This window comes from Cuculus canorus, chromosome 1, assembly GCF_017976375.1.
Source record: "Cuculus canorus isolate bCucCan1 chromosome 1, bCucCan1.pri, whole genome shotgun sequence".
Classification (NCBI taxonomy): domain Eukaryota; kingdom Metazoa; phylum Chordata; class Aves; order Cuculiformes; family Cuculidae; genus Cuculus; species Cuculus canorus.
Genome location: NC_071401.1, coordinates 86,203,366 through 86,229,785, shown reverse-complemented (window position 1 = coordinate 86,229,785; position 26,420 = coordinate 86,203,366). Strand labels below are relative to the sequence as shown.

General features: G+C 34.8%; 1 protein-coding gene across 12 annotated transcripts in view; it reads left to right on the top strand.

The window, feature by feature from the left end:
- Window positions 1–26,420, top strand: part of DMD (dystrophin) — a 1,193,355-nt gene that overhangs the window by 1,026,478 nt on the left and 140,457 nt on the right. For all 12 annotated transcript variants that reach the window (XM_054050408.1, XM_054050369.1, XM_054050393.1 and 9 more), the window contains one exon: window positions 4,233–4,379. In XM_054050408.1, coding sequence (XP_053906383.1) covers window positions 4,233–4,379 — 147 coding nt within the window. The remainder of the gene's footprint in view (window positions 1–4,232; window positions 4,380–26,420) is intronic.

The following is a 26,420-nucleotide window of genomic DNA, read 5'->3' as shown; positions in this document are numbered from 1 at the left end:
CAGAAAGCCAAAGGAAGTGCTAGGAATTACTGAAAAAGCAGAAAATATCATGATGCTATAGTGTAAGTCCCTCATGTAGCCGTATCACCCATATTGTAGGCAGTGTTTTGGATTTTCAATCCAAAAAAGATTATAGCAGATCAGACAAACGGTTAGAAAAGCTTCTATACAAGGACAGAATAAATGAAGTAGGAGTGGGGGTTGTTTTGTGTAATTTCACATCTTTGAGGTAGCTATCTGCATGTGACCTAATTGCTTAGGCTCCCAATGTAGTCAATGAAAATCTGCTCATCTCAGTAGTTTCATTTCAGAATGTGGTTTATGCCATGTTATAGTGAAGCCTAACATTATGTCCAACTCCTGCTTTTGGTTAGCTATTGTATATAAAGGAACCATATGGTGACTTGCTCAGATGTAAATACCTTATAGATATCCTCATTTAATCTAATATATCATTCTTTGTATCTTAAGCATGGATGAAGTAAAAAATATGGTGCAGGGTTTATAGAATCTGCAATGGCACAAAGTAAATCCGTAAGGAATGGTTAATCACTGTCTCATGAGCTAAGAATTGGAAATGGTCTCCAGAAAAAAAAAAGAAAAAAAAGTTCAACCTAAATATTTAGTTTATCATAGGGTATTTTGGATGGCAGTCTTCATCTGACTGATTACGGCCACTGTGTATTCTAGACTTTTAATTTTGCTGGATAGGGTGTCTGTGGTACATGCCTTCTAGAGTTCTTGCTTGTTTTCCAAAGCTTTTCAAAATATTTTCTGACAGGACTGTATGAATCATTTAAAATCCAATCTACCACCTACTGCATCACATACCATTGAAATTCTATCTTGTGTAAGGACAGTTATAATGAAGATAATTTGTGGCTGTTTCTCCTGTCACTGTTCACACTAAGAAGTCATTTACATCGTGAGCAATTTAATTGGTTCGGATAGGTCTCCTTGTGATACTAGTGTATGACTCACCGCGTATATTCATTTTTAAATTGTCAGCGATATCGTTCTCTAAATTTTTCTGATATAAACCTGTGATATGTATAGTACCTTTTTATGCACAAGGAAAAAAATAGAAAAAATAATCAGTCTTCTACAAACTGATTATTAAAAATATAACTATTTCTGTATAACCTTTTAATCATTCTGATGAAAATCACAATCTAGTAGAAATTCTAAATTTCTGCTTCGACAGATGACAAGTACTGTAGAAGACATAGATATTATTACTGTTTATATAACTTGTTAGAACACTGGTTGAAACAAAAGAACTCAAGTGGGATTTCACTTACTCTAAAACAAAATCCTAGCTGTAGACTTAAGTATTTTACTGGTAGAATGAATACCTGTGATACAGTGTTGCTTAACACAGTCTTATGTTCACTAACCATTTTTGTTCATATAATGTCATATACCAAATGACATTTTTCGTTTTCTGTCCACAGTTTTTAACTGTAAGCTCAATGGTATGAATTAGACAACTGTGCATTGACTAGATTTTTTTGGTTTTGTTGTTGTTTCTTGTATTTTGATTTGTCTAACTAATAAAAATGCTAGTAAAACTTCAGGCTTAGTAATAATAGTACAGAATATTAAATGTAAAGATGGTGAAAAAGCTGTTGTATGTTGTGATATTAGTATAACATTGCAAAAATCAGTATTCTTACAGCAGAAAAAAAATTGATAAAGACATCAGTTGAAGGGGAGGAAGATAAGTTTTATTCTTTACTTCCATATTTATCTCTATGATTTGATTTCTTTTCTTGTGACTTCTGTGCCTTAGCCTTTCTGGTCTATTAAATAACTTGAAGTTAAAATGCATGTTGACTAATTATGAAAGATCTTCTATTTCGTGTTAATTTAAGTATAATGATTGTGTGATTGACCTAATCGTTCATGTCAATCTTAAGCGAGACCAGTGCTTTCAAGTCAACATTACAGATGAGCATAACTGGTCTGAAATCAGCCAGATACTTAAGTATATGTTTAGAAACAAGTGATTTATAAGCTTAGACCTGTGTTCTTTGCCTAAGAAATGAATTTGTTAATCAAAGCCTGATCCTATTCCTATACAAATTAACACAACATTAATGCAATAGCTGCATCAAAGTGCATTGCAATGTTGGAGCTGGCTGATCTTTGCATCCAGTGATCTGCAGTTATTCTATGATTTTTTTATTTTATTTAGAAATATTTATTACATATAATTTTAATATTAACATATACATTTTTATTATATTTTATGTCTATATTTATACACATATAGATATAAACATGTATATTAATATTTATATGCAACATTGGCATCATTAACTCTACCTAAGAAGTGTTCTCTCATCTTGGAAATGAAACAGCACTGGGGAAACTGTGTTGACCATCATGAGTATAAGCCATAGAGTGATAGCCAAGGATCTTGGGCCACTAAAACTAACTGATCACAGAAAACCCCAGTAAAATGATTATTAGTAAGTGAACTGTTCACACAGTGGTATACATAGCTCTTTAGCCTCTGAAGACTTTACCTTACAGGAACAAATGTCTATTTTTAAAGCATGGTGTTTGTTCTCTGAAGTCAGTTACTAACTAAAATAATCAGGTTAAGCACATGTATAAATACATGGGATAAAACAAAACACGTGAGCTCTTTCCTTTTCTTTGTATTGCCGATCTTTCTCTACACTACACTGTAAATCAGTATTCTCTCCAGCAATGTCAATTGTGTTCCAGTCGTATCAAACTGGTGAGATGGAGAAGTCAACTGTTATGTCCTGAACCTGATGCATGTTTCTTCTCTCACACTGTAACACTTACATCATTCTCTGTGGTTTCCTTTATAAGATGCACATAACTTATGATTGTGTATTTTACAGATTTATCATTAAAATAATTCACTGTACATGAGTGCCATTTAAGTAAGTATAGCTCCTTCTGTTGTAGGGCAATTTAACATAATTAGTGAAAGCCAAGTCTGGTTTTGAAAGGCATTTGAGGAACAATTTTCCAATGTTACGTACCTTTAGTGCAGTTCATGGCATGAAAGTCTTTGTATTATTTACTCTTAAGGTTGTCTGAGATACCGGATGGGCCTTTTTGCATCACATATTGATGAAGTGATTACTAGACAATCATTTCAGGTTATTTGATGATATATAATGAGATGCAGACTATGTGGTCTGTATTAAAAATGCTGAGAGAAAGAAACTAGAATGTGAAATAGCAAGTGAATTATCCTGCCTTTGTGTGCAGACATCGTATGGCAATAAAAAGTGCTCCTGAAAATGACAGAATTTGTCCCTTAGAAATGGCTAATTGTTACATTTTGACATATTTTATCATGTTAAAGATTCATAAATGTCTGCTTAGAAAAGATAGATATTGAACAGTGGAAAATCTGCATGAAGAGTCCTCTCTTTGATATTCAGGGCTCTCATGGATCTCTCAGGGCTTTTATGGAGACCTGAATTTATCTGAATTTACTCAGGTGTATCATGGAAGCATCATCATCAGGGTGTTGCTTTTAAAATCAAGAAGCTTATAACTAGCAACTTCTGATTTTCTTATACATTACTGAAATCATTAACTAGACTGCCTTTATGCATAGTTTTAAAGATTATCTTACAAGATAATTTTTTTTTTCTGAAATATGAGTCACGTAGACCAGTTTGGGACTCATAGTGGAAAGTTTTTAATTTTTTTCTTTTTTTTTTTGTGCTTCCTATTACTAATCTTTTATTTGTATCACATGAGATACTCAGGGTAGGATCATAGCCTTGTTGAGATCTGTAATAGTTTTATCAATAGTTCTGTTTGTTCATTCATGGTATTTGGGAACAGTATTCTTCCTCTGTTTTCATATGTTAAACAGCACTTATCTCTCCCATCTACCCTGAGGAACATGTGCTACACACATGTAAAGGATGAGGCAGGAGAGAAGCAGGCTTTGCAGTGCACATTGCAGTGGGTGTGCTGGTTAGAGATTTGGCTTATTCTGGCCAAAAATTGGTATGAAAGCTCCCACTTTATATCACCTGCTGAAATGCTAGGCCTTACCCTTGAGACCAAAAGTCCATATGAAGTTATGTAAGAAGATTGTTAACTGTATTACCAGTACACCCCTCCTTTTCAACTTGACATGAAATACCTGTACATTACTAATCAGCTAGTAGCAGAGTCAATAGTTTTTGAAGTTAGTGCTTACCTTTATTTATGTTTAATTCACACAGGTTTATAGAGCAGAAATGATACCCCTTAAAGAGAAGGTACATCAAGTCAATGAGCTCGCTCACCGGTTCACTCCCTCTGATATTCAGCTTTCCCAGTATAATCTCAGCTGCGTGGAAGACCTGAACACAAGGTGGAAGGTGCTACAGGTATATTTTTTCTTTCTTTTTCTCCATCTAAGTAAATAATTTTTTTACTTCTTTGTGCTTGTTTTTTTTCCCTGTGAAATTGCACCAAAAACACATGTACTAAGGTATGAAATAGGAAGTAGGCTTTCGGTAATGGTGTGTCTATGGGGAAAATAGGAGTTAAAGCTGATGCAGTATTTTCATATGCTTCCAAATACTTTTAAGTAGAAATCAGATAACCCAGTTTTTCATACAGTTAAAGTTCTCATACATTTAAAATACCTAGAAGTTTTTTACCTTTTAATATTAATATTTAGTAGTTCCTGCTGCCAAATATATCACATCACCATTTCCTTTAAGAGGCTTATCCATGTTTCACAGATATTTCATGGTGTATATGGAAGATTCACACAAGAGTTTACTTCTGCTGCCTCGGTCATTTTACTGTTGTTTAAATAATTTTCAGGAGCAGCCGTTTTGAATAAATTCCTCATAGGTGGATTACTGATTCTGTGCAGTAGACCCTTTAAAGTCACAGCTGTAGAATCAGTTATAAAATTACAAGACATTGCATTTGTTCAGGTAATTAGTAGGATTTGATACTGCAAGTAAAGCAGTTTTGAAAGGGATTTTATAAATTGAGCTCTTAAAATAGTTCAGTTGGAAGGGACAGTGATCATCTAGTCCAGCTGTTCTACATAACGGTCTGGACATCAACACTCACACCTGAGTATTTTTAGAGCATTACATGTTGGTTTGTGTTAGGATTAGACTTATGTACGACTATCATTCCAGTTATGTATGATACTGTTTATAGGAAACTGAAATCTTGAGAATTTTGAAACAATAAAAGAAAAAATGCAAGCAATTTTTCTTACATGCAAACCATTCTGTTTACAAGATAGGTTCCTATTTTTTGTTTCCAGCTTTCCATTTGACAGTTAGTAAGTTTGGGTTTGGGTTTTTTTTTTTGCTTAATTGCCTTTACTGTACTAGTGTCACATAAAATATCTCCTTAATAGTTTGGTCCTTCCATAATTTTTTTTTCCTGTTGATTTCAACCTTCTATATATTTTCATACGTCTGTCTTTTATACTACCTGTATTGTCTCTTTGGTTTTATTCATTACTTTTTTCAAAGTAGTATTTATTTCTGTATTCCTACTCTTCCGTGCCTTTTCCCATATTATTTCCCTTGGGTTTTTTTGTATTTAAATACCACAAAGGTTAGAGATCTCTCTCTTTCTCCGTCTCTCTCTTCCCACACCCCAACTCAATCCCCATTCCTAATGGGGAAAATATATCTTATCCATGTATCCCATTTCCTACAATATATTACTGTAGGAAAATTATAAAACAGAGGCTTCTGTGCTATCGCTCACCGGAATTATACCCATTCTTGGTTATGTGTGGGAAAAGTACATAAGGCCATAAGGTTTATCAGATCCAAAATAATAGTGAATTCTAGTGTTATGAAAAAGTTGCAGAGCATTGTGTAGTGGATGAAATGACGTCTTGGTTTTTTGACTTTATTAACACTAGGACTTTCATAAGATCAGAGGAGGAAACATATTTAAACCCAACTCTTACAGGGATTTATTATTTTATTCATTTTCCAAACATAAGGCTGATCGTATTCAGTCATTGGCACTACTGCATTTGCAGCAATTGCACAGTGAGTTTAGTTCTATTAGTGAATAGTATCAAATATTGCTGTAGAATCTTCCCAGAATTTCATATATATTTCTGGTGTAACACGTTTGCCATTAATTTACCTTTTTTGTGTTAAGTTTTGGTCAATATGCATTGGAGTATTATAAGAAGAAAGATGTATGGAAAAGACTCAACCAATTATAGGCTTAGCCAATCCTGGTTTTGAAGTTGTGTGAAGCTGTATTTCATTAATGAAAGCTAATGCATTCAGTTCAGTCACTGAAAGCTATATCATCATTTGTGAAGTTTAAGCAATGTGAAATAATTAGCTTCATGCCTTCAAAAGAGTGGTTTTGAGGAAAATAGACTGTTTATTTTTCCACATTTCTCAAACATGAAAGGATATGAAATCTCTCTAGGGAGCTATTTGTTATGAATTTCACAAGGAGCTCTCATGTTCAGATCATGTGGGCTTCAAACAGTATGTGTAATGAGATCATCCTGGGGGAAAACATATCTTGCAAACTCTTGCTTACTTCCAGTTGACATTTGAGGAGCCAAGGAGACCAGGTTAAAGGGACTTATATCCACTTGGTGGATCCAGTTGGTGTAGTGATCGTCAAAAGGCGAAGCCTTTGACATGTAAAAGAATTTCCAAGTATTCCATGCAGAACATAGCCTTCAGTTATCAAGAAAGATTTTTTTGCTTTAAATCAAGTTTATCTAATCTTATTTAGAATAGTACCTGAAAAAATATAAGAACTGTCTTTTATCTGAAAATTTAGCTTTCAGAGGAGATTTTGCCATAGTATTTATATTTCAGTGCTTTTAGTTTAACAAGTAGTAATGAACTGCTGTCAGTTGTGGATGGGCATCTGTGCTTAATAGTGGGCCCAGCTTGTGTAGTTTGTAAAACTAAGCAAGTTGGAGGAAGCACATAAAATGGCTAGAGCTAAAACAAGCCATATCTTGTATATATATATATGTATGTATGTATATAGGTGTATGTACCCGTACATGTATAAATTTCTATGTGTAAAATGTAACTGCACAGAAGCATTAGCTGTGATTTCAGTATCCTTCCTAACTGCTAAGCTCATCTTGCACTAGTAGCATTCATTCTCCAGCATGTTCAGAACTGGAGATTGCTGTGGTGCAAAATCGTGCTGCCACTCGTTAAAGGGTCCAGCTACAACTATCATTCTGTTCCTTCAAAGTGCTTGCCGGAGATGCTGAAGAAACATCAGGCTTTTAACACTACCACAGGCACTTATCTAAAGTTATATGATAGTTTTATTTGTATTCTGCTGAGGACAGGCACTTTACTGAGCTGTATAATGCACACTATTGTAGTAAGTATCACTGCAATGAACTATTTCAAAAAACAGCATCTTCCAGGTGCTTCACAAATATTAGCTGGTTCTTTCAGTCCAGGATAAGAAATACCAATGAATTTTACCATCTACATCTGCAGAGGAACTAACATCAAGAATATAAAATCCAAAAGGGATGTCCCTTCTTTTCTGAAATCAATGTGAAACTGTGACTATGCATCGGAGTCTTGCTGGCCTCCATTGTATGCAAATGTCCCACCAAATATTAATGATCGATGTTTTCAAATATTTGTTCAGGTCCAGTGAATCCCTTAAAAGCTGACTCATAGGCATCACACACTGCTTGTGATAGGGGATGGGCACAAGGGCAAATACGCTACATCAAAATGTAACTTGAAATCAACACTGACGTATTAGAGTAGCATTTTTTTTTCAATTTTACTTCACCTTCTCTCCTCCATGCCTTCTCCAAAAAAAAATTGTCACAAAAGAATAACAGCAAAAATACACACGTAAAATAAATGGGTTATTTCAGGTCTCTGTCAGCAGAATTCTCAGGTCCTTATTTTATTTCTACATGTGTGGCATAGTAATGATTTCAGGACATGTACTTTAGGCCTAGACTATTAAAATTAAGATCTGAATGTAACTAAGCATATTCTCTATTGTCATTTTTCCTAAAGAAAAGCCTCTTCTGATTTTTCAGTTGTCCAATTGTTACTGCATAGGACTATCACACAGGAAAACTCTAGTCTATAATTAAGCAGAAAATCTGCCTTAACCTTTCATATATCTTACATTACAAGAAAAATTATTTATTCCAAATTAATCAGTGAGCATGATCTGGGGGAACATTAAAAGTAGATAGATTGGGAGATGATTCAACAGTAGCAAGAAAGAAGTTTCTTCCCCTGCACAAGACAAAGAATGTCATGTATATAAGAATCTGCCATATAAAAGGCAGTAAGAATTCTATATTTGAGCATTGTTACCTTTCTATTTCAGTTTATCTTTCCATTGCATTATTTAATTAACTTTAATAATTAATTTATATTTGTTCCCTTTTCCTCTTTTTTAAACTATATTTTGACTTATGTTACCTGTAATCAGCTGACAAAAATGGAAGACTTTTCTAAATATACAGAGCTAAAATTCTAGCTCATTTATATTTACACTAATTAAGGCATTACTAAAATCATAGTTAATTTCAACCTTAACATTTTAAATTATTTTAGTAGTTGCAGATTTCATCTTCCCAGCAGAGGGAGATTTTGATCCTTTTTGATAGTTGAGATTTCCCATCTGACTCTTTAGTTAAAATGTTGTTTTGTGTGTTCTATGAGAACTGGAACTTCTGCCAAAACCACAGTTGTCATGGCTCTTTAATGGTCTCTTATTTATTTGTCTCTGCCAGTTGGCTTCAGAAGTCATATACCCATGTATTTTTCTTCATTTCTGTTAGCTTGAGTCTCAGTTTTGCTCAACGTTTGTCTGCAAAAATATGCAGTGTGTATGTAAGTTTAAATGGGCGTGGTTGTCATCAACAGCCATGCCAGCTGGAAAACTAATAAAACCATGTTAAAGTGATGATGTTCTGTGTGATGAATTTCAGCTTGTTAAAACTGTAAACATTTTTGTCATTTTTTTTTTTTGTTATAGGAGGTACAGTATTTCAGAGTTTTGTTATCCTGTTTTCACTTCCCTTACTTTGAAATTTAAAACTCTATAGGGATTTGTTTTGAAAAAACATGCAAAAGAACTGCAATTTACCCTACTTTATATTCTCATTACAGCATGCTTATATAGATTTCATGTTGTTTGGGTTTTGTTTCTCCTATATGTATATGGGTATATGAGATTATAAAAAAAAAAGAGTTACGTTGTTTATAACTACAAAGAAAAGCTCTTAAAAATAATCAAATGCAAGAAAATGTTACACATGCAACCTGAATTTAGCACTGTGTTGTATAGTCTTTCCGTACACAATATTATCTGTAAGATCTTTGATTTATCTGATTGATGGATAAATGATGGCAAGAGGATGGACATATTAGTTGATATATGTTAGTCTCGTTTCCTTGTAAAATAAGACTTGTGCAATTTACTTCCACCTGTCAGCAGTTATAGATTATGGTTGGCAGTACACATCTATGAGTCACAGCAGCCTATATTTAGGATGCTGGGGAAAACTGTATTTACAATACTGTTGAAAATGTATTCACAGGAAACCAGCATCCACTAGTCCTGTTGCTTTTGAGTCAAGTAGTTTTAGCTAAATCATTCAGTGTATAGGACTTTGACTTATTTACTAGCCAGCATTGTTCCTCTACTGAAGAGAGATTTATTCATATTCTTTAATGCTCATGCTCCATAATACCTGAACATCTTAAAAACATTGATTAAAATTATTTCTGTAGAAGTTATATTTGCAGAATTAAAGCTCTATGTTTCAGTCCTACAAAGGTGTGAAGACTATGGGAGTTGGGAGTTTTTACCTTGGATGCTAAAATTAAACAGATAGATAGTTTCATTTCTTTTCTTATCCAATTTGAGATAATATGGGCTGATTTTTTTCAACACCTTTTTAAGCATATGACGTGATTCCAATCACCTATATTTAGGCCGTTCATTATGAAAATCTGGGTTATTTCAGGTAAGAATGTCTGAAAGTGAAAAGCTGGGAAGTGTACAAATTTAGCACCAGTCAGAATAGTGAAAGCAAACAAGGACAAAAAAAATTAACTTTGCAATTATAAGTCATTCTCCAATCCTGACTTCCACATCCCAGGTCATTTTCTTTGCCAAAATGTTATCAGCTGTCAGAGAGCATAATTCGTGGGTTAGTTTTTAAAATGTGGTAGAATAGGACAGGATTGCGTAGGATTGGTTAGGGTAGGAGATATTGTCAGCTGTCTGCTAACACCAGGAGGATGATGAGTTTTAGTAATTTCTGGTTCTGCTCTGTACCCTGGAGGGGATGTACTCTGCTGACATGGATCATCTGTCCATTCATCCCCACTGGGTTTGAAGTGAGGTTAAAGCATATGTACAAACTTTGCTTTGAATGTAGAGCACGTTTGTTGTAGATAGAGCATTCACAGAATTTAAGAGCTGCCCTGTAAAGGCTCTGTCTAATGTGATTTTCAGAGGGTTGTAACTGAATGAAATCTTAATGAATATCCTTGGAAGCAGTATAAAACGTCTTAGATTCCAAGTCCTAGTGCCAAAGTATTGTTAAAGGTTTTTAGAGGGTGAGAATGTAAAGCTGGCAAGAAAAACCCTGCACTTTCATTTCATTTTTGCTAATCCTGTTTACTGAAATGCTGTGAGTTTTTTTAGAAGAAAATTCATTTAAAGTGATAAAAGATCAGCATGGAGAAATAATATGTAAATGTCCAGTGCAAAAGCTTAATGTTAGCCATTTTTTTTCTTTGTTGAGTCATTTTGTGTCTTTCTGACATATCAATTACATATTATATCACTGCTGATATTTTTAGGTCAGGCTGTCTACTTTCAGGTAGCAGAAAGCTTTTACAGTCTTTAGGATATGCAGTATTGTGTGATATATGATCTAAATCTTTTTGCTTCAGTAAGTCTTTAGGCTAAGTAAGATATTTTGCCATTTTAGAAAGTATTGCTAACAATAGTGTTTAAAATAATAAAAATGTCAGTAGCATTAAGTTGTGGCACTGTTTTAAAACCAGTCATCATAGATGATTGTGTGTGTAATTTTCAGAATATTTTCACAAGGTGCTCTTTAAAAGTGCTGTTACAGTTTTCATCACACCTTGAGTGAAGTTGAATGTTGTGTCCTTCTATAAAAAATTCTGGGCAGTGTGGAAGTCATGTAATTGGTATATAGTGTATAGGAGTGCACTTCATAATTAAAATGGCTCGGCTCCTGGTATGTGTTGTATTTGCAAACATTTTCTGTAAAATGCTTCCTAATTTGGATTCACTTGGCACAACGCAGGCAAAAGGAATTATTTCAAGGTGCTTGTTGCTTCCAGTGGCTCATCTAACCATCTGATTCTTGTGTTTGCTGTTACTTTATAAAAAAATACTGATACTGCAATAACCTTTAAAAATGCACCCTTTCGTTGCAGAAGAAACTATAAATTACAGTTTCTGACTCAGAGCTTACAATTTCAGAATTTTACTCTTATTAATTTGTTATTTCTTTTGTACCTGGTGAATCATAGCAACATCCAAACTCTATGTTATGGAAATGAATTATTTAGGAGTATGCCAATTGCTTTGGGAAGCCTCAAGTAAGTAGGTGAAAGACTCAATTAGTCTTTCTCTTCCAATTTATTCAGTGTTCAAAGTTGGTTCTCTGCCATAGCTCAGTTCAGTTTAAAACAAAATTAATGATGTGACTAATTAGTATTAAACAATCTAGAAAAAGAAGCCTAAGTCTACATTTGTATATATTTTATTCATTGTGTTGGATATTGTCACTTCTGTTCCTCTGATTTCTTATATTGATCTCAAGGTTTTTCTGTCCTTTTCCTCTAGTACCCTCATTTATGACTCTCTTTTGCCTGTAAAAACAATGTGTTCTGTCCTGCTTATCTGACACATAGTTGATAATACAGTGCTGTTTCAGCATGCAGTGGTTTTTGGGGTATTCAGAAGAAATAGAAGAATGTGACTTTCATAAAATAGCTTTATGTTTCTTTTATATCCCAGCATTCCATTTCCTTATCTCAAAACATCATGTTTCAAATCCTGAATTGACTTTGTACCTTTGCCAGCCAAAGAGCTAAGATAACTGAATTTGGTTTGCACATCAGTTGTCATAGCAGGCTGCAATATATGCCTGAATCTGTCTAGGTTTACCTTTAAAGAGAAAGAGTTTACATTTTCCTCATAAAGCCTTCATAACTTTATTCAGCTGTGAATGACATGCGAAATACTGTCAGACCAGTATGGTCTACTGCAGAAATCAGCCAGGCTGCCTCTTTTAAAATGCCAAGTTCTAATCCTTTTTCTTCACCAGTGAATAGTAGGTCAATTCTCAGCAAAGAAAGTTTCTGAAAGACAGAGACAAATACAATTTTTTGATCACCACTTTTCTCTCTCAACACTGTTCATCTTTAGACTGGGCTCAGTAATTCCCACAGCTGATGGGATAAGAATGTGGTGTTTAACAGTGCCAGGTCATGCTGATTATTTTAGCTTTGCCAGTGGCACTTTATTTAATTTTTCTAATTATTTTAACCACACTGTGCATGAATTTATATTTTTTCAGACGAATATCCATTTATAAATCAAAAAGAGACATTATGAAACTTAGTTAAATAAGAATGAAATTCTAATTTTATTTGGCATAAGTCATAGTAGCCTTTTAGTTTTACTGTAGTTCTGATAGTTCACATAATCTAGTGCTCTGTCCCATTCCCTAGAAAACGAGGCCAGAAAAACTCTCCTTCATGTAAATTTGTGTTGGAATTTACTGTTGCACAGTCTGAGACTCCTGAATCACAACTAATAGTGTATTTGTGATGTGAGCTGCACTACAGTATGTGGAAAGCAGTTTGGATGCAAACTATGTTCTTACATTAATCGGCATATTTATTGAAAGCATGGTTATAGTTAAGGAAAAGATGGATGTTGTAAAATCTACTTCCTTTAGTCCGTGAACCTATTCCAGAAAACACAGACCCCTTTTATGCTAGTATATGGCATTCAGCGATTACACTGTTCTATAAAATAAGAGGTAAAAGGCAGAGTTTAGACTGGTATGTAGAACTTAAGCCATCATGGTCCATTGGCTTTGTCTGCTCTGCCATCCCTCACAACTGTGCTGTTATCCCTCTTGAGCTTGCACAGCTCAGCTATCCTTGTATGACCCAAAAGCAACATTTGTGCCTTTTTGTGCCAAAAGGAAAACCGTTTATAATTTGTTCCTGATCCTTCTAGCTCTTTGGTTGACTAGTCCAGAAAAGATGTATTCACAGTTGTACACAAAGTAGATTTCATGAGATCCTAGGCTATATTGTTTACATGATCAGTATATTCATGCAGCAGTGTTACTGCTTAGAGATACTGTATTTCCCCATCTTTCTCATAGTCAGACAGGCACTAGCTTGCCAGAATTATTTATTTATTTATTTATTTTGAATGAGCGTGTAACTAACAGATGTTTGGTTTTGGCTCCATGTCTACATTCTTTGAAAGCTGGAGAATTAAATTGCTGACATTCAGACAACACTAATTCACATATCCAGGGAGCCTAATTTGCCATCCCTGAGATCCTGATTCCTGGTGTTCATGGATTTTAAAACCATTTCAGTGACACAATATAAGAATAGGCTGGGGAGTTTCAATAGTATGCTCCTGCTAAACATAATCACATTTTACAAACATCTGCGTCATTACTGGTGTGATTCATCTCTAAGCTGTATACAGCTGTGTTTCCAGTTTCAATTAACAATCTCTTAATTGCATATCCATCTCATGTCACTAATTTAGTTAATTTATTCATAATTAAGAGTATTCTATTTTCCATGAAGGTTTGCTGAGTTTAATGCATTACAAAAAAATGAAAAAACCTAAGGCTGAGGGATGTTGATTCTTACAATAGTCACATCAGAAAAAAAATGTCATTCATGCAACTAAAGAGGAAGACAAGATATAACAGACATTTTTTCTTTTCTCTCTGTGGAATGAGAAACCTTTGGAAGGGTTTTGGTCTGTGTTTGAAAGCAAGTAACAACATGAATGTGCTCTTTTCTCTTCATTTTCCTCCTTTTTCCTTTTGCCCAAAATGTAATGTGATTTTATAGTTCAGACTGATATAAAGGGCTTTAATATGTAAGAAGAAATTATAACACTGAAAAGGGTGTTACAAGAACAGAGGTATGTAGGAGACATGAATCATCCTGCTTCATGCATTTTTGCCCTCTAACTTGTAGATTTTAGAGGACAATGTATTTAAAAGGACCTGTGTGATTAGGTACTGTGAGATAACTTAAAAATAAAGGCTGACACGTGCTCAGGTAGAAGATAAAGACTCTCTTAGTAATATTATTTAGCAAAAGAAGTGCCTGGTTTTTAGAAAATATGTTTTGTATATCAGTACAATAAAAATGTATGCCAAACAGTTTAGAAAGCCTAGAAAAAAACCTTCTTGCAGTTGTCCACAATCTTATGATGTTCTTCACTTACGATTTTAGCAGAATTGGTTACAATTCACTAGTATTTTGTAAATACACAGATGCTGTCTTCTCTGTTACCTTTGCAAGTTCTACTGGGATATTCATTGTAGGAAATGTCTGTGGTGTTGAGGTCTTGTATTTATAAACGATCCTCTAAGAGGAAAAAAAATCAGCTTTTTCTGACTTCCTTATCATGAAAAATATTTTGATATTGTATGTTATCAGTGAGCAGGTGAGCGGAATACTGAAAGTTCAGCATCCCTTTCCAGAAAAGAAAAGAGCAAGAAACACAGGACAGTCTTCCCTCTTTAAAAAGAAAAATGTTTGTTAGTTGTTTGTGATAAATATTGTTTCTTGGGTAGACTATCATATTGCTATAATTTGAAGAAAACATAGGGATATGTAAGATGTACAGAAAACATTGAAGCACTCTGATCCATATGTCTCAAGCAGAGCTGCAGGTTTTAATGACAGCTGCTGAATCCCTTCTAGCTGAAAATCACAGTCCTCTGCTGCTTTTCCCTTTAATCTTTCCCTTCCTCCAATCTCCCTGATGCTCTTTTTAGTTTCTGTCACTGCTTGTTTTCTCCTTGAAGCTACCTTTCTTCCTTATCGTATAAGTTTCTCCTTGTCTGTCATACTACCTACAATCATGCAATTATTTTCTTTAAAAAAAAAAAAAAAGCTAAGAAGAAAATTATTAAACAAACAAATAGAAAACAAGATCAGAAAATTTATAATCTAACGTGAGAATAGAAAGAGATGGAGAGAAGAAAATGTGCAGGTGAAGTAATTTTTTAGTCATGGCAGTTTTATGAATCTCAACTTTTTCTTTTCCAAAGTAGTCTCTTAAGATAAGAGTTAACGAAAGATATAGCCATACTCTATGCAGACTTCAAAGCTCTTCAAAGCAGACATTCTCATAATTTTCTTTTCTTTTACTTGTCAAATATTAATGCTGGAATGTAATCTTGTGAAGATAATAAAAGTTTGAACCATTTCAACCTTTTAGCTGCATACTCTGTGTATTTAGCAAATAGAATGACAGTTGCAGAGCTAACCTTGCTGTATGAATTCCATGCTGCTCCACCTTTCTTGATTAAAATGGTGATTAGGGTTAAAGGAGATTATAGCAATTTGCTAAGGGTCCTGTTTTGCTGCAAGCTCAAGGTAAGAGAGGGTGATTCAAATGCCTGCAGAAAGGGAGATTATCAAGAGTTGATCAGTCTTCAAGCTTCTATGGGTTTTTACTATCTTTGTTGTTTGGGTATATTCTCCAGATTTTACTAGGCAAGAAGGGAAATGCATTCATTTTTCTTACGCAAAAAAAAAAAAAAAGTTAATAATTTTCTCCCTCCCGAGTGATGGGTCTTCAAAAAGGAGTGCATAGACCTTTGTAAATTTTATCATATTGTTGTCATACTCTAGAGGTTTGCTGGTTTTCCTTTTTCTTACTCTACTTTATAGGATATGGCTATTGTACCATCTATTTCAGAGAGTAGGTTTAAACCCTGTGGAGGTCTGTATGCATGTAAACCTACGTTAGTTCATATTTTAAAGAGAATTGCACATAATTTGCTTATTTCTCTAGAGGCATATCTGAGCCACAAGTTGGAAGTAGATATAATACCCAGATATTCCTGTTTAAATTAAGCTTTTCAGATTAATGTTTTGGGTTCAGATGATTAAGAAGATCAAGTTTCAGTTCTGAACCCTTAATTTCTTAAAATTAGACATGGGAATCCCATCCATGGTTTTCCCAGAAGAGGACTTTGAGTATGCAGTATTAGGAAACATTTGGTTGATTTTTATCTCCTGCATACTTCACTGACAGAGAAGAAAATAAATTCCTGTCATTAAAAGATTGGTACCTTTTTATGGGTTTCAATTCTGTGTCTTTAACCTTAGAGGACATTTTTTTCTTTTAGTATACTCTCAAAACTCCTGAGGAACCTGGAACAAAACTATATGCTCATGTGTAAGTAGTCTCAATAGCATATCAGCACAGAATTACTGTGCTCATGATTGCTGCCACTTATAGAGAAAGCCTTAGAAGTGACCAGCTGCAAATTGCAGTTCTGACTGCCCCATTGGTTTAGTTGCCATTTTTTCTACTATAACATATGTATGTTAATAAAGAAATTTGTGTCTTTTGCAATAAATGTTAGTCTTGAACTGTGCTTCAATTAATTATTTTCCTCCTCCTTCCCCAAGAGTAACTCTTCAGAGACTGTTCTCTGATCCTAAGAAACGCAGTAACAAACCTCCTAGCTGTCTGGATTTGTCTTTCTCTGGATCTGCCAATACTTAAAATGTTTATGTGAAATGTTTACGTGAAATGTTTACTTTTTGTGTAAAACAAGTCTGATTTTGAGTCACTCTCAGGTGGGAAATAGATCAGTATTTAACTGATCACTAAAACAGCCCAGCCTGGCCAAGAAAGCAATCAGTCAGTAAAAGATCAAGAAAGAGAGGGGGATGGTTTAGGCCACCAGAAGATCAGAGGTATTCCAGTTATGAAAAAGCAATTTGCCCCTCGGATAGGCTGTCCACATCTGCTCCTGAATGCAAGTGCTGTGAGCCTTACCTATGCTGGTCCTGTTTACTTCAATGGAAGGCACATATAAAGTCAGCAGGATTTATCTCCCTGTTTTCTGGTCATGTCAATCCGTTATCCTTCCTTTCTGTAAGATCTTCAAAGGTTCTTGGCCTGTTATACTGAATGAATAAGTCTGTGCAGACTTGAAAACCTAGATTTGTTTCTGAGGTTTTTGTGTGTGCTGCTTTCCCACTCCAAGGATTGTATAAATCCCATTAAAGTAGCAGCCTCTCCAACTACTGCAGCAGGTTTTGCTTTTAGTTGTGAAGGGTTTTTTTTCCTCCAATATTTGGATGCATAGATGAACTTCTAGAATTTTAATTATGTCTGTGTCAGATGAGCTGCACAAATGTAAAAAGAGTTTGAGTGAGATTTAATTTTAGATAGCAGCTTAATTAACTACATTTGTGAAAACTAGTGCAACTTTAATTAAATGTCTCTACATTAATTTAGATATTTAATTGAAAATTTATTGGGATAGTCTTTATAATGTATGTCTCCTGGCTTGAGGATCTTAAATAACAGATCATAATAATAATTTAAAAAAATAACCACCTGTATTTAAGATTTTGGTAGATTTCTACCAGCTTTTTTTTTTTATTATTCCAAATAGCAGAATTATTTTTTTATCCAAAAAACTTATTCTGATTTATGGACTTTAGAATAGGATTGGACATCTGAAAACTCAGCCTATAAATGATGATTGAATAAGTATTTCTCTCTTCTCACATTTGTTGCAGTTGGTTTGGTTTTATCCTACATAAGCTTTTGTCCCTTTTTCAATGTCCTATTGATGCTGACTTGTGCCACTACAAAAGTAATACTAGCAAGACTTCAGGGCACAAGTGTGTTGGGGTTAGTTGTGATGCACGGGGGAAGCTGATTGAGTTCTGGGTCTGCAAGATACTGTGCTGTCAGAGGTATAAGAAGTAGAGGAGCAAGTCCAGTAAGGAGAGCAGGGGCCTGAGACACTGTAATCCTTTTGGAGTCTTTCATAGGAGCCCTCACATTTCCAGCACAGCATGAAGCTTATCTCCTGTCCTCCACTCTGTTCTGAGAAATGTGGAGAAACGAAAGAGGCTGGAGAGCTGCTACACTTCATGAGAGCAGTGTGGGCAGCTGGTTCAATGAAACCCTGTGTTACGAATCCACCTCCACTTGTGACCCAACAACATGAGAAGAGGTTAACCATTTATTTTCACAGTTAGTCTGCATCTACCTGAATTAGAAATATGCAATATAAATATTCTACTACACATTATATATAAATTACAGTTCATTGGAACTTACCATCCATTTTTGAACCTACACCAATGATCACAATCTTCCAGTGATAGCATTCTGAATTGCCAGTAGTATATGCTCTCCTCTAATTGAAGTTATCTCCACTGCCCTACATTTCCCTTATGATTGAAAAGTGAATTCCATTGATACTTTGCCAAAGAGACTGTTCATAATAATTTTCTTTTCCTACCCAACACCTATTGCATGCATCAGTTGCATAAATGGTAATTTAGGGCCTTTTTTGCACAGCTGGATATTTTTCATTGATTCTTTTCATCTGAGCATCATTCATTAGTGTTCCTTCATCTTTTTGTCTGCAGAATGCAAAATAGAACAAAATGTACAAGGACTTCAAGTCCTTCCAGTGTCGTTATCTGTCAGGTTATAAATTTGAGACAAAGCAAATAACCCCATTTACTTGCCTTCCTTGAGATACCTATTTATCTTAATTTATTCCATACTGACAAAGAAACTATGAGAATTTGCACTTGATTGTTCAGTCCTCTTTCTTGTGATTTGCATTACCATTACCATTCCAGATGTTTCTTAAACTACATACTTATTAAAACATAAGCTGGCATTTAGAAAGGCTCAGGTTTGCTTTTCAGTACATATATGAATATTATGGTCTCTGTCCCACAATTTCAAATGTTCCATGAGAAGAACAATATGTGTATAGAGAGCTTTTACATTTCACCTGTTTCTTGTTTTAGGAAAAAGCAAGTTTGCCATTATAACCAAGACTACTTTTTCAAGAATTTTGTAATTAATTTTGTAAATAATTTTGTAAAACCTAAAAATGTTTCATTATTGGGAGACAACAACTAAGCTTTTTATAAAAAAAAAAATATAAATTTTAAACCGTAAAGATTTTTGAAATTGTCTAAATGAAACTAAAACAAATTTAAAATAATGTTGTTTTCTGTTTTATTTTTTCCCCAACAGTCTAATTTTTTGTCCCAGGAAATGTAACCACATAATACAAAAGTGGTGTATGAGTATTCAACATGCATAATACAAATAGCTGACATTGTCAAAGAAAATATTGTATGTGAAATAAAATACTCACTGTTTAGGTGAGTAAAAAACCCACGAGGTTTCTTGGAAGTGTTGAATTTGTTAGTTAAACTTTCTGTTATATCTTTTACAAACAGCAAAAGACTAAATTAGCTGACTTCAACAGAAGCAGTTACTTCTAGGATGGTCAATATCCCAGATCTACTTGTTATTTGGGGAACATTAACTGATTTCATTCACCTAATTAACTGATGGGAATTCTTGACCAAATTATGGATTTAGAGTAAAAGGTAGATAGTCTTTCAGTGCTTTTTTGTTTTACATCTGTCATTGAAATGTTTTATTTGTGGTACAGCAAATTGTTCGAAGTGAAGATTGATTGCTATGTATTCTTAAATTGTTCAGTGAAATAAAGAGTAACAGAGTAATTTTTCATGAAGGTGCAGTATAATATGTAAACCAGAAAGTTGGGTAGGACATTAGGCTTATGAACCCATGAACTATATTTCTCAGTGGTAGGAAGTGCTTGTAAATGAACCAAAACGTCTTGTTCAAAAGAAAGTGTGAAGTAATGAACAACATCATTATGATCTCAAGCTACTCAGCCAACTTATGAGATGGGCGGTGGTGCAGCTACGATGGTTGCTGTAGTTTCAGTGTCTCTGACAGCTGATGTAATGTCTGCAGACTGTTAGAGCTATAAAATTACAAATCCAGAAACTGGTGTTGAATGTGCTGCTTCTTAAAATAATATGCACTTATTTTAAAGGCTGTTTGCTCCAACAAAGGATTCATACTCAAATATTTTATATTATCTGTTTTGTATAGAACATGTCTACATAGTAATAATAGTGTCTCCTACAGCAATGTTCCAGAGGACTAAATTCCTTCTATAACATCATATTAAAGAAGTTTATCCTACGTAATTTCAAAATCACTGATTATTAATTTTGTAATAAAGTCTGCCTTTCAGCTCTTTAGGAAATGCTTTGCTTAATGACCCCCACGTCCGGGTGAATTTCAGCCATACCACCTGTTCTTAAGCACAAAGGGAGGTGCCCAGGCCTGAACATTTGTTAAGTTTTAATGTTAACATACCATTGAACTTCGGAAAGGGCAGGATTCAAAAGAGGCATCAAATCTGCAGCTGCTCCTATGGGCTTGAATTACTGCTGAAGTTAAAGAACTTTACCTTCCTAACATGAATGAAGGGAGTTCTCAGTTACAATTGAGTTGTGTATTTCTCTTTGCCTTTAAAATAATAAATAATATTAAAGTCTGATTACTCAGTAATGTGCCTTAGGTTTACAAAGTTATATAGTCTCATTCAGATTTACAAAAGATGGTCTACTCAACAAGATTTTCTTTTCTCTGTTCTTGAGCCTACTCCATTCAATCTTGTTAATTCTCACTGAATTTAACTGAATATGTATTCCCTCATTCATTCTTTACTTCTAAGATCACAGTCTGGCCAACCACCAGATCTAATAAGCTGTTATGATAAGAAGTGTCTTGGTATCCTAGGAATAAGTTCATAGTGTATGAAATACAGTTTTATAACATGACTACTACCGCCCCTAATATTCTCTATAGCTAATATATAGCTAATAGGAATCTATTAGGGAAGAAATGTTAGCTGCCAGTTGGTGAATGGTTTCCCAATTAATAAGAAAATCCCACTGCTGTTGTTAAACAATTTCAAGTGCTCATAATATTGACAGAAAATTGGCAGGCAAAATGGTTTTGCTGATGTAGGATTCAAGATTAGTAATGCATTTTCTCAAGGGAACAATATTTGAACAAGTCTAAAGTTTCATTTTAAAACTTCTAAAACTAGAAAAAAAGTTATTATATTAAAATTACATCTTTTAACAGATTAACTGAACTTCAAAGATGCTCCTCACATTTCCAGTGTTACTAATTCTATCTTGAACTGTAATGGAGACACAAGTGAGTGATCATAACTCTCTGGATATGCCTCTCCTCTGCAGCTTCAGAGGATGTAGTCACGACTATGTACTGTGAAGGTGCATAGTCAATGATGCTGAACATGTGCTGCATCAAAGACAGGAGAAAATGTTGATCCTGGGGTAAATTAGTTCTCTGGAAGTGAATTTGTCTGTGCTTCCTTAACTCTGTGTATTAAACCTTGTGCAGCTGAATGTGAAAAGAAAACACCACCACCCCCCCCAAAAAAAGTGATGTTCCATCAGTTACTTTCCTGAAAGCATTCAGATATCTTCAAGCAGTTCAGATTTTTGTTGCAAGATGTCTTCACAGCTTTCTCGTGTAATTTTGGAGGAAAAGAAGTTGTATACATAAACTCCTACACATATGCTTATGCACACATATCAAAACAGACTTTCTGACAACATGAGAAACAGAAATAGATTTGAAAGCTAACAAGCAGGTATATAATTTATTCTTGTGGTACTAGGCTGTCACAACAGACAGTAGGTGGATGGCTGGGAAAAAAACCTGCCAAATTATTGCAAATCCAATGAGTGCCTCTGGATAGACTTTGAAGGTTTCACCAGTTTCAGTGGAAAGTATTTCAGATTGCCACAAAGAAATCACAAGTTGCCATGATTTTTATTTCTTAGTAGCACAGAAACCAGGCCAGTTGTTCTGTAGTATAAGTTTGGTTGGTAGGCACTGCAGACAAAATAGTGAGTCATGTGGACCTCATGAAGCAGAAACACAAGATGTCCTTGAGTTGTTGCGCCACAATTGGAGTTCTCATGTTTGTACTGGCCATACCATTATCCCCCCTCCCCCCCAAAAAAAGATATTTGGAGTGGGCAGAAAAGTAAATTTTTTTAAGAAGCCTTACCTGTCAGTTGCTGTCATAACAAGGATCCTAGTAATTTTTTTTCAGTTTTACTTTTGGCCATACTTTAAAGGACATAGGGGAGGAGCTGGCTTGCTATGATGCTGTGCAAGTAGTGCACTTTTGAAATCTGGAGGCTTCAGGGACAACTGCTAGAGAAGAAAAAAAGGAAAACAGAAGACAGGACAAGAAAAACCAGAACACTTAAATTCTGCAGAATAATTTAAAAGAGGCAGAATGTGATAGTATGAAGCAAATGACAGGAGCCCAAGCAGGTTCTAATAGGAAATTGATGGTGGTAAGGTGAGGGAGCTTCTTGTTGACATTGGCGGTGGGATTCACAGCAGAAAGGATGTCTGTTTCTGAAGCATTATATGCATCTGCTTTGCAAATTGGTCTTTCAAAATTATCTGAAATATTACGAAATTAGGACACTTTACTCACATGAGCCTATGAAGTTGAGCTATTCCATTACCAGATTCTGCACCCTTTAGATGCATGATCTTGCTAGTTGTTCTCTCATACAATGAACATTGACAGTACAAGTTCTGTATTCCTGCTTTCTCAGCTGTTGGGGTTTTTTTCCCTTTTTCCTTCTTAATTGTCATGATTGTTTTCCCTTGTACAAGACAGATGTAACTGTCCTAAATAATAGGACAGTGTAATGGAATGGGCAGCTGAACTAGTAACATGATGGTAGAGGGTATGTCCTTAGGGAAATGCCATGGAATGCTTTACAGGAAGCATTTCAAAATCAAGCAGAACCCTGGTTTCATTGTGGATGGTTTTTCTGACAAAACACAGAGGGCTTGGAAATATTGCCTGTGTGGATCTCCTACTAAATTTTTCAGTCTTACTGTACCTTGTTCAGTTCACTAACTCTTCTACTGCTTTCTCAAACAGCAATTTTGAAAGTTCACTTTGGGATTTGTAGCTACCTTACAGCCTCATGTCTGCCACTGCTGGCAACCCAAAGGACAAAAATTACCCAGTCAAAAGCAATTACAGATCATCAGAGCGGAATCTGGCTTCTGCAGCCAGAAAGCAGTTACGGACGTATAACTGTAGGCCGGCATTGCTGTTCCAGCAGTATGTAATCAAAGCACTTGTTTGTTCAGAGGAATCTTACTGCATGGTGGAGTTATTGACTGAATAGACTGTCTAAATAGTGGCTTCTGTCTTAGATTTGGTTGTCTAAGGGTTTTGTTTTTTTTCTGAGACTGTGGGGGAAGACTATGGAGGTTGTGAAAAGACCTAGCAGCGTAGAAAACAAAAGACATAATAGGAGCTGCAGAAAGCAGAGTGAATGTGTTCTAATGAGAGAAAGAGTAAGGAAAACGAAAAACCTTTCTATAGTGAGTTTTCACTTTTCTTTCCAAATAAGTTCAAAAAGGCATAAAAAAAAGGGTATGTAACTAAGTGATAGTAAAAGACAAACAGCACAAGTAAAACAAAATATGGAGATAGACTACAAAAATGTCAGTTCTATAGATGTGTTTATTATAATAGAAAATTTAATCTAGTTAATACAAAAATGAAGGACTGCCATTATTGATTCAGAATGGGCAAAGAAAAACTAACACAGTTGGACAGAAAGGTTTCAGAGTTAAATGATGTCTCCACAATTTTATTCCTTGGGATTTTCATTGCATTAAAAAAGTAAGTATGAACACACACAAAAAAACCCCCAAAATAGTTAAATGTTTGTATCTTCTCTTTGTAAACTTCTCTTTCTAAATTAATAATTTAAAAATTACAGTTCTTGTGGAAACAGAAAATATCTTAGCTTTAATTACACTGCCTCCTGCAGGGCTGCAGCTTAGAGCTCTGTTCCCCTGGGAGGGGAGAACTCTCCCTCTGCTTGTGGGAGGATTTGAATTTGTGAAGTGGATTGGTCTGAGGATTAAATGAAGCCAATTTTTAAGATTTTAGTTCATATGAGACTTTTACAGATCGACGGTGGTAAATAGGGTATTAAGCTTTGCAAAGAGAGAGCAAATAACCACAGATTTAAGAAAACTGCATATGATGTTACTGGAATTACTTGAATAAAATTTATGGGACTTAGAAAGTGCTCTATGTGATAATGCTTTTTTTCTTGACACTGATGAAGTGATGATTTCATGAATGCATGCATACGCTGTGATCTTTCATGTCAGTATAACTCAACCGTCACTATATGACATCCTACATTCTCTGTAAATATGGGGGGATTGGTTTGGGTTTTTTTTTTCAGATTATAAACACCTTGCCTTCTCAGACACAGATTAAACTGTGGAAATAAAAGAATGTATTTTCCACTTTAAATTAGGAAGAGTTTTATGTCATTGTGGTTTAGCAATATGGGATATAAACAGCATATGTTTTGCTCTCATGTCACCTGAATTTAATTTACAGATTAGAAAGCATAAATATATCAACTTTGATCAGCTGCAGGATGCATAGGGATCCTCTCACAAGTCCTATTACACTTATTACATGTGTTTTGCCATTATGTTCAATTAGTGTAGTATCAATCCTATCAGCAATTGTTTCCATTTGAACTATTATTTACCTAAAGTCATTTTCTTATCTTTCAATGTGCTATATGCATATGTTCCCCAAGGAGAAAAAGGCACTTTCATGACAAATCAGGAGCTGTAGTTACATACGAAGAAGTGTCAGATAACAGGGAGCATTAAGCGCTGATCATATGGATGCTCCCAAGCTTCAGCTGCTGCTGTGATATCGAAAATTCTACAGAAGTTCTTGAGACAGAGAGGCCATCTTCAAAAGGTTCATGGGACAGGAACAATAAATAAAGGTTTATTTAATCCATCCAGTCAGTAATCTCATGAAATGAAGCATTTCTTTTCACGTTGTGTCAGCACTTGACTGAGCAAGTAGTTTTATTACAGCTCGAAACAGAGTATTACATTCTTCAGATTGCCAGTTGTAACAACATGGGGGAAACAAGCAGATAAGATTAATAGATCACACTGTAATTAAACAGTCCCTACTGTCATAATCTTACTGGGTTCACCTTGTGCAGCTATAAAGGAAACCAAATAGGTGATCTATCTGGCAAGTTTCAGGACTAAGGATTATTTAGAGTGAATAGATTTATCACTATTGGTGTAACTAACTCTGGAAGAGAAAAAGGAGGAGAAAGCAGAAAATATGAAAGAAAAGAAATATGGGATTAATTCAACTGCTGCTACACATAGAATACTTTATTATTCATTATTACCCTGCAGTCCCCCAGTAAAGAACACTTTTTTCTTACCTTCAACCTTCTCCTGTGCTTTCCTATATCCCTCTGCGTTCTTTCTATTTGTCTTCCCAAGGATCCTCCTCCTTTGCATGCAAACTCACTTGGGAAAATTAAACTTTATAAAAGTCATACTTTTATTTAACTTCAGAGGATTATTCTGAGGTGTCTGTCTTAATATGAGCTGAATTGTCCTGGGAGATACATATTTCTTTTCATTTCTGATAGAGGAAGACTGATTTAGATGTCTCTTCAAAGTTGGGGAACTGTCTCCCCTTCTTGAATTAGGACAAATGATTCTCACTTACACAGTCTCCCTTGTATACCTTTTTGCATGGTATTACATATGTAGCAGCTTACTTCAGCTGTTATTTATAAACATTATCAGATAAAATTGAGATTTATAATACATATGTATGAAAAATGTATTTTCACTGCAGCTGGGGTAGCAAGATGGGGTTTGAAGTGTGAAAAGCAATGATAAAAGAGAATGAAGATACTCAACAATAACTTAAGGAGACAAGAAAGAGAAAACAGTGAAAAAGGCAGGCATGAAAATCGAAGTCTCTTGAATACTGATGGAATGATAATCCTAGAGGAGTCAGAAGGCACTATGAGTGGAAGGGAGTTGAAGATGGTCAAAGAAAAACTTTGAAATTATAATCAGCTAAGTAAAGACAATAGTGAATGAAGCGTCAGTTTCTTTTAGAAGCAGTGATAAAATGAAGGTCTGGGCTACAAGCTTCTTTCATGCAGTGGTGAGCGATTATTCCCAAAACCAGTACTAGTAATGGCACTGGAGATTTACAGATCTGGGGAAAAGGAGCATTAAAACTAATAAAATAAAAGATCAATGAAAATCAGAAAATGTAACTAGAACTATAAAAAATAATCTTCATTGGTGATGCTCAACTGATAGAGGGAATCGCAGGC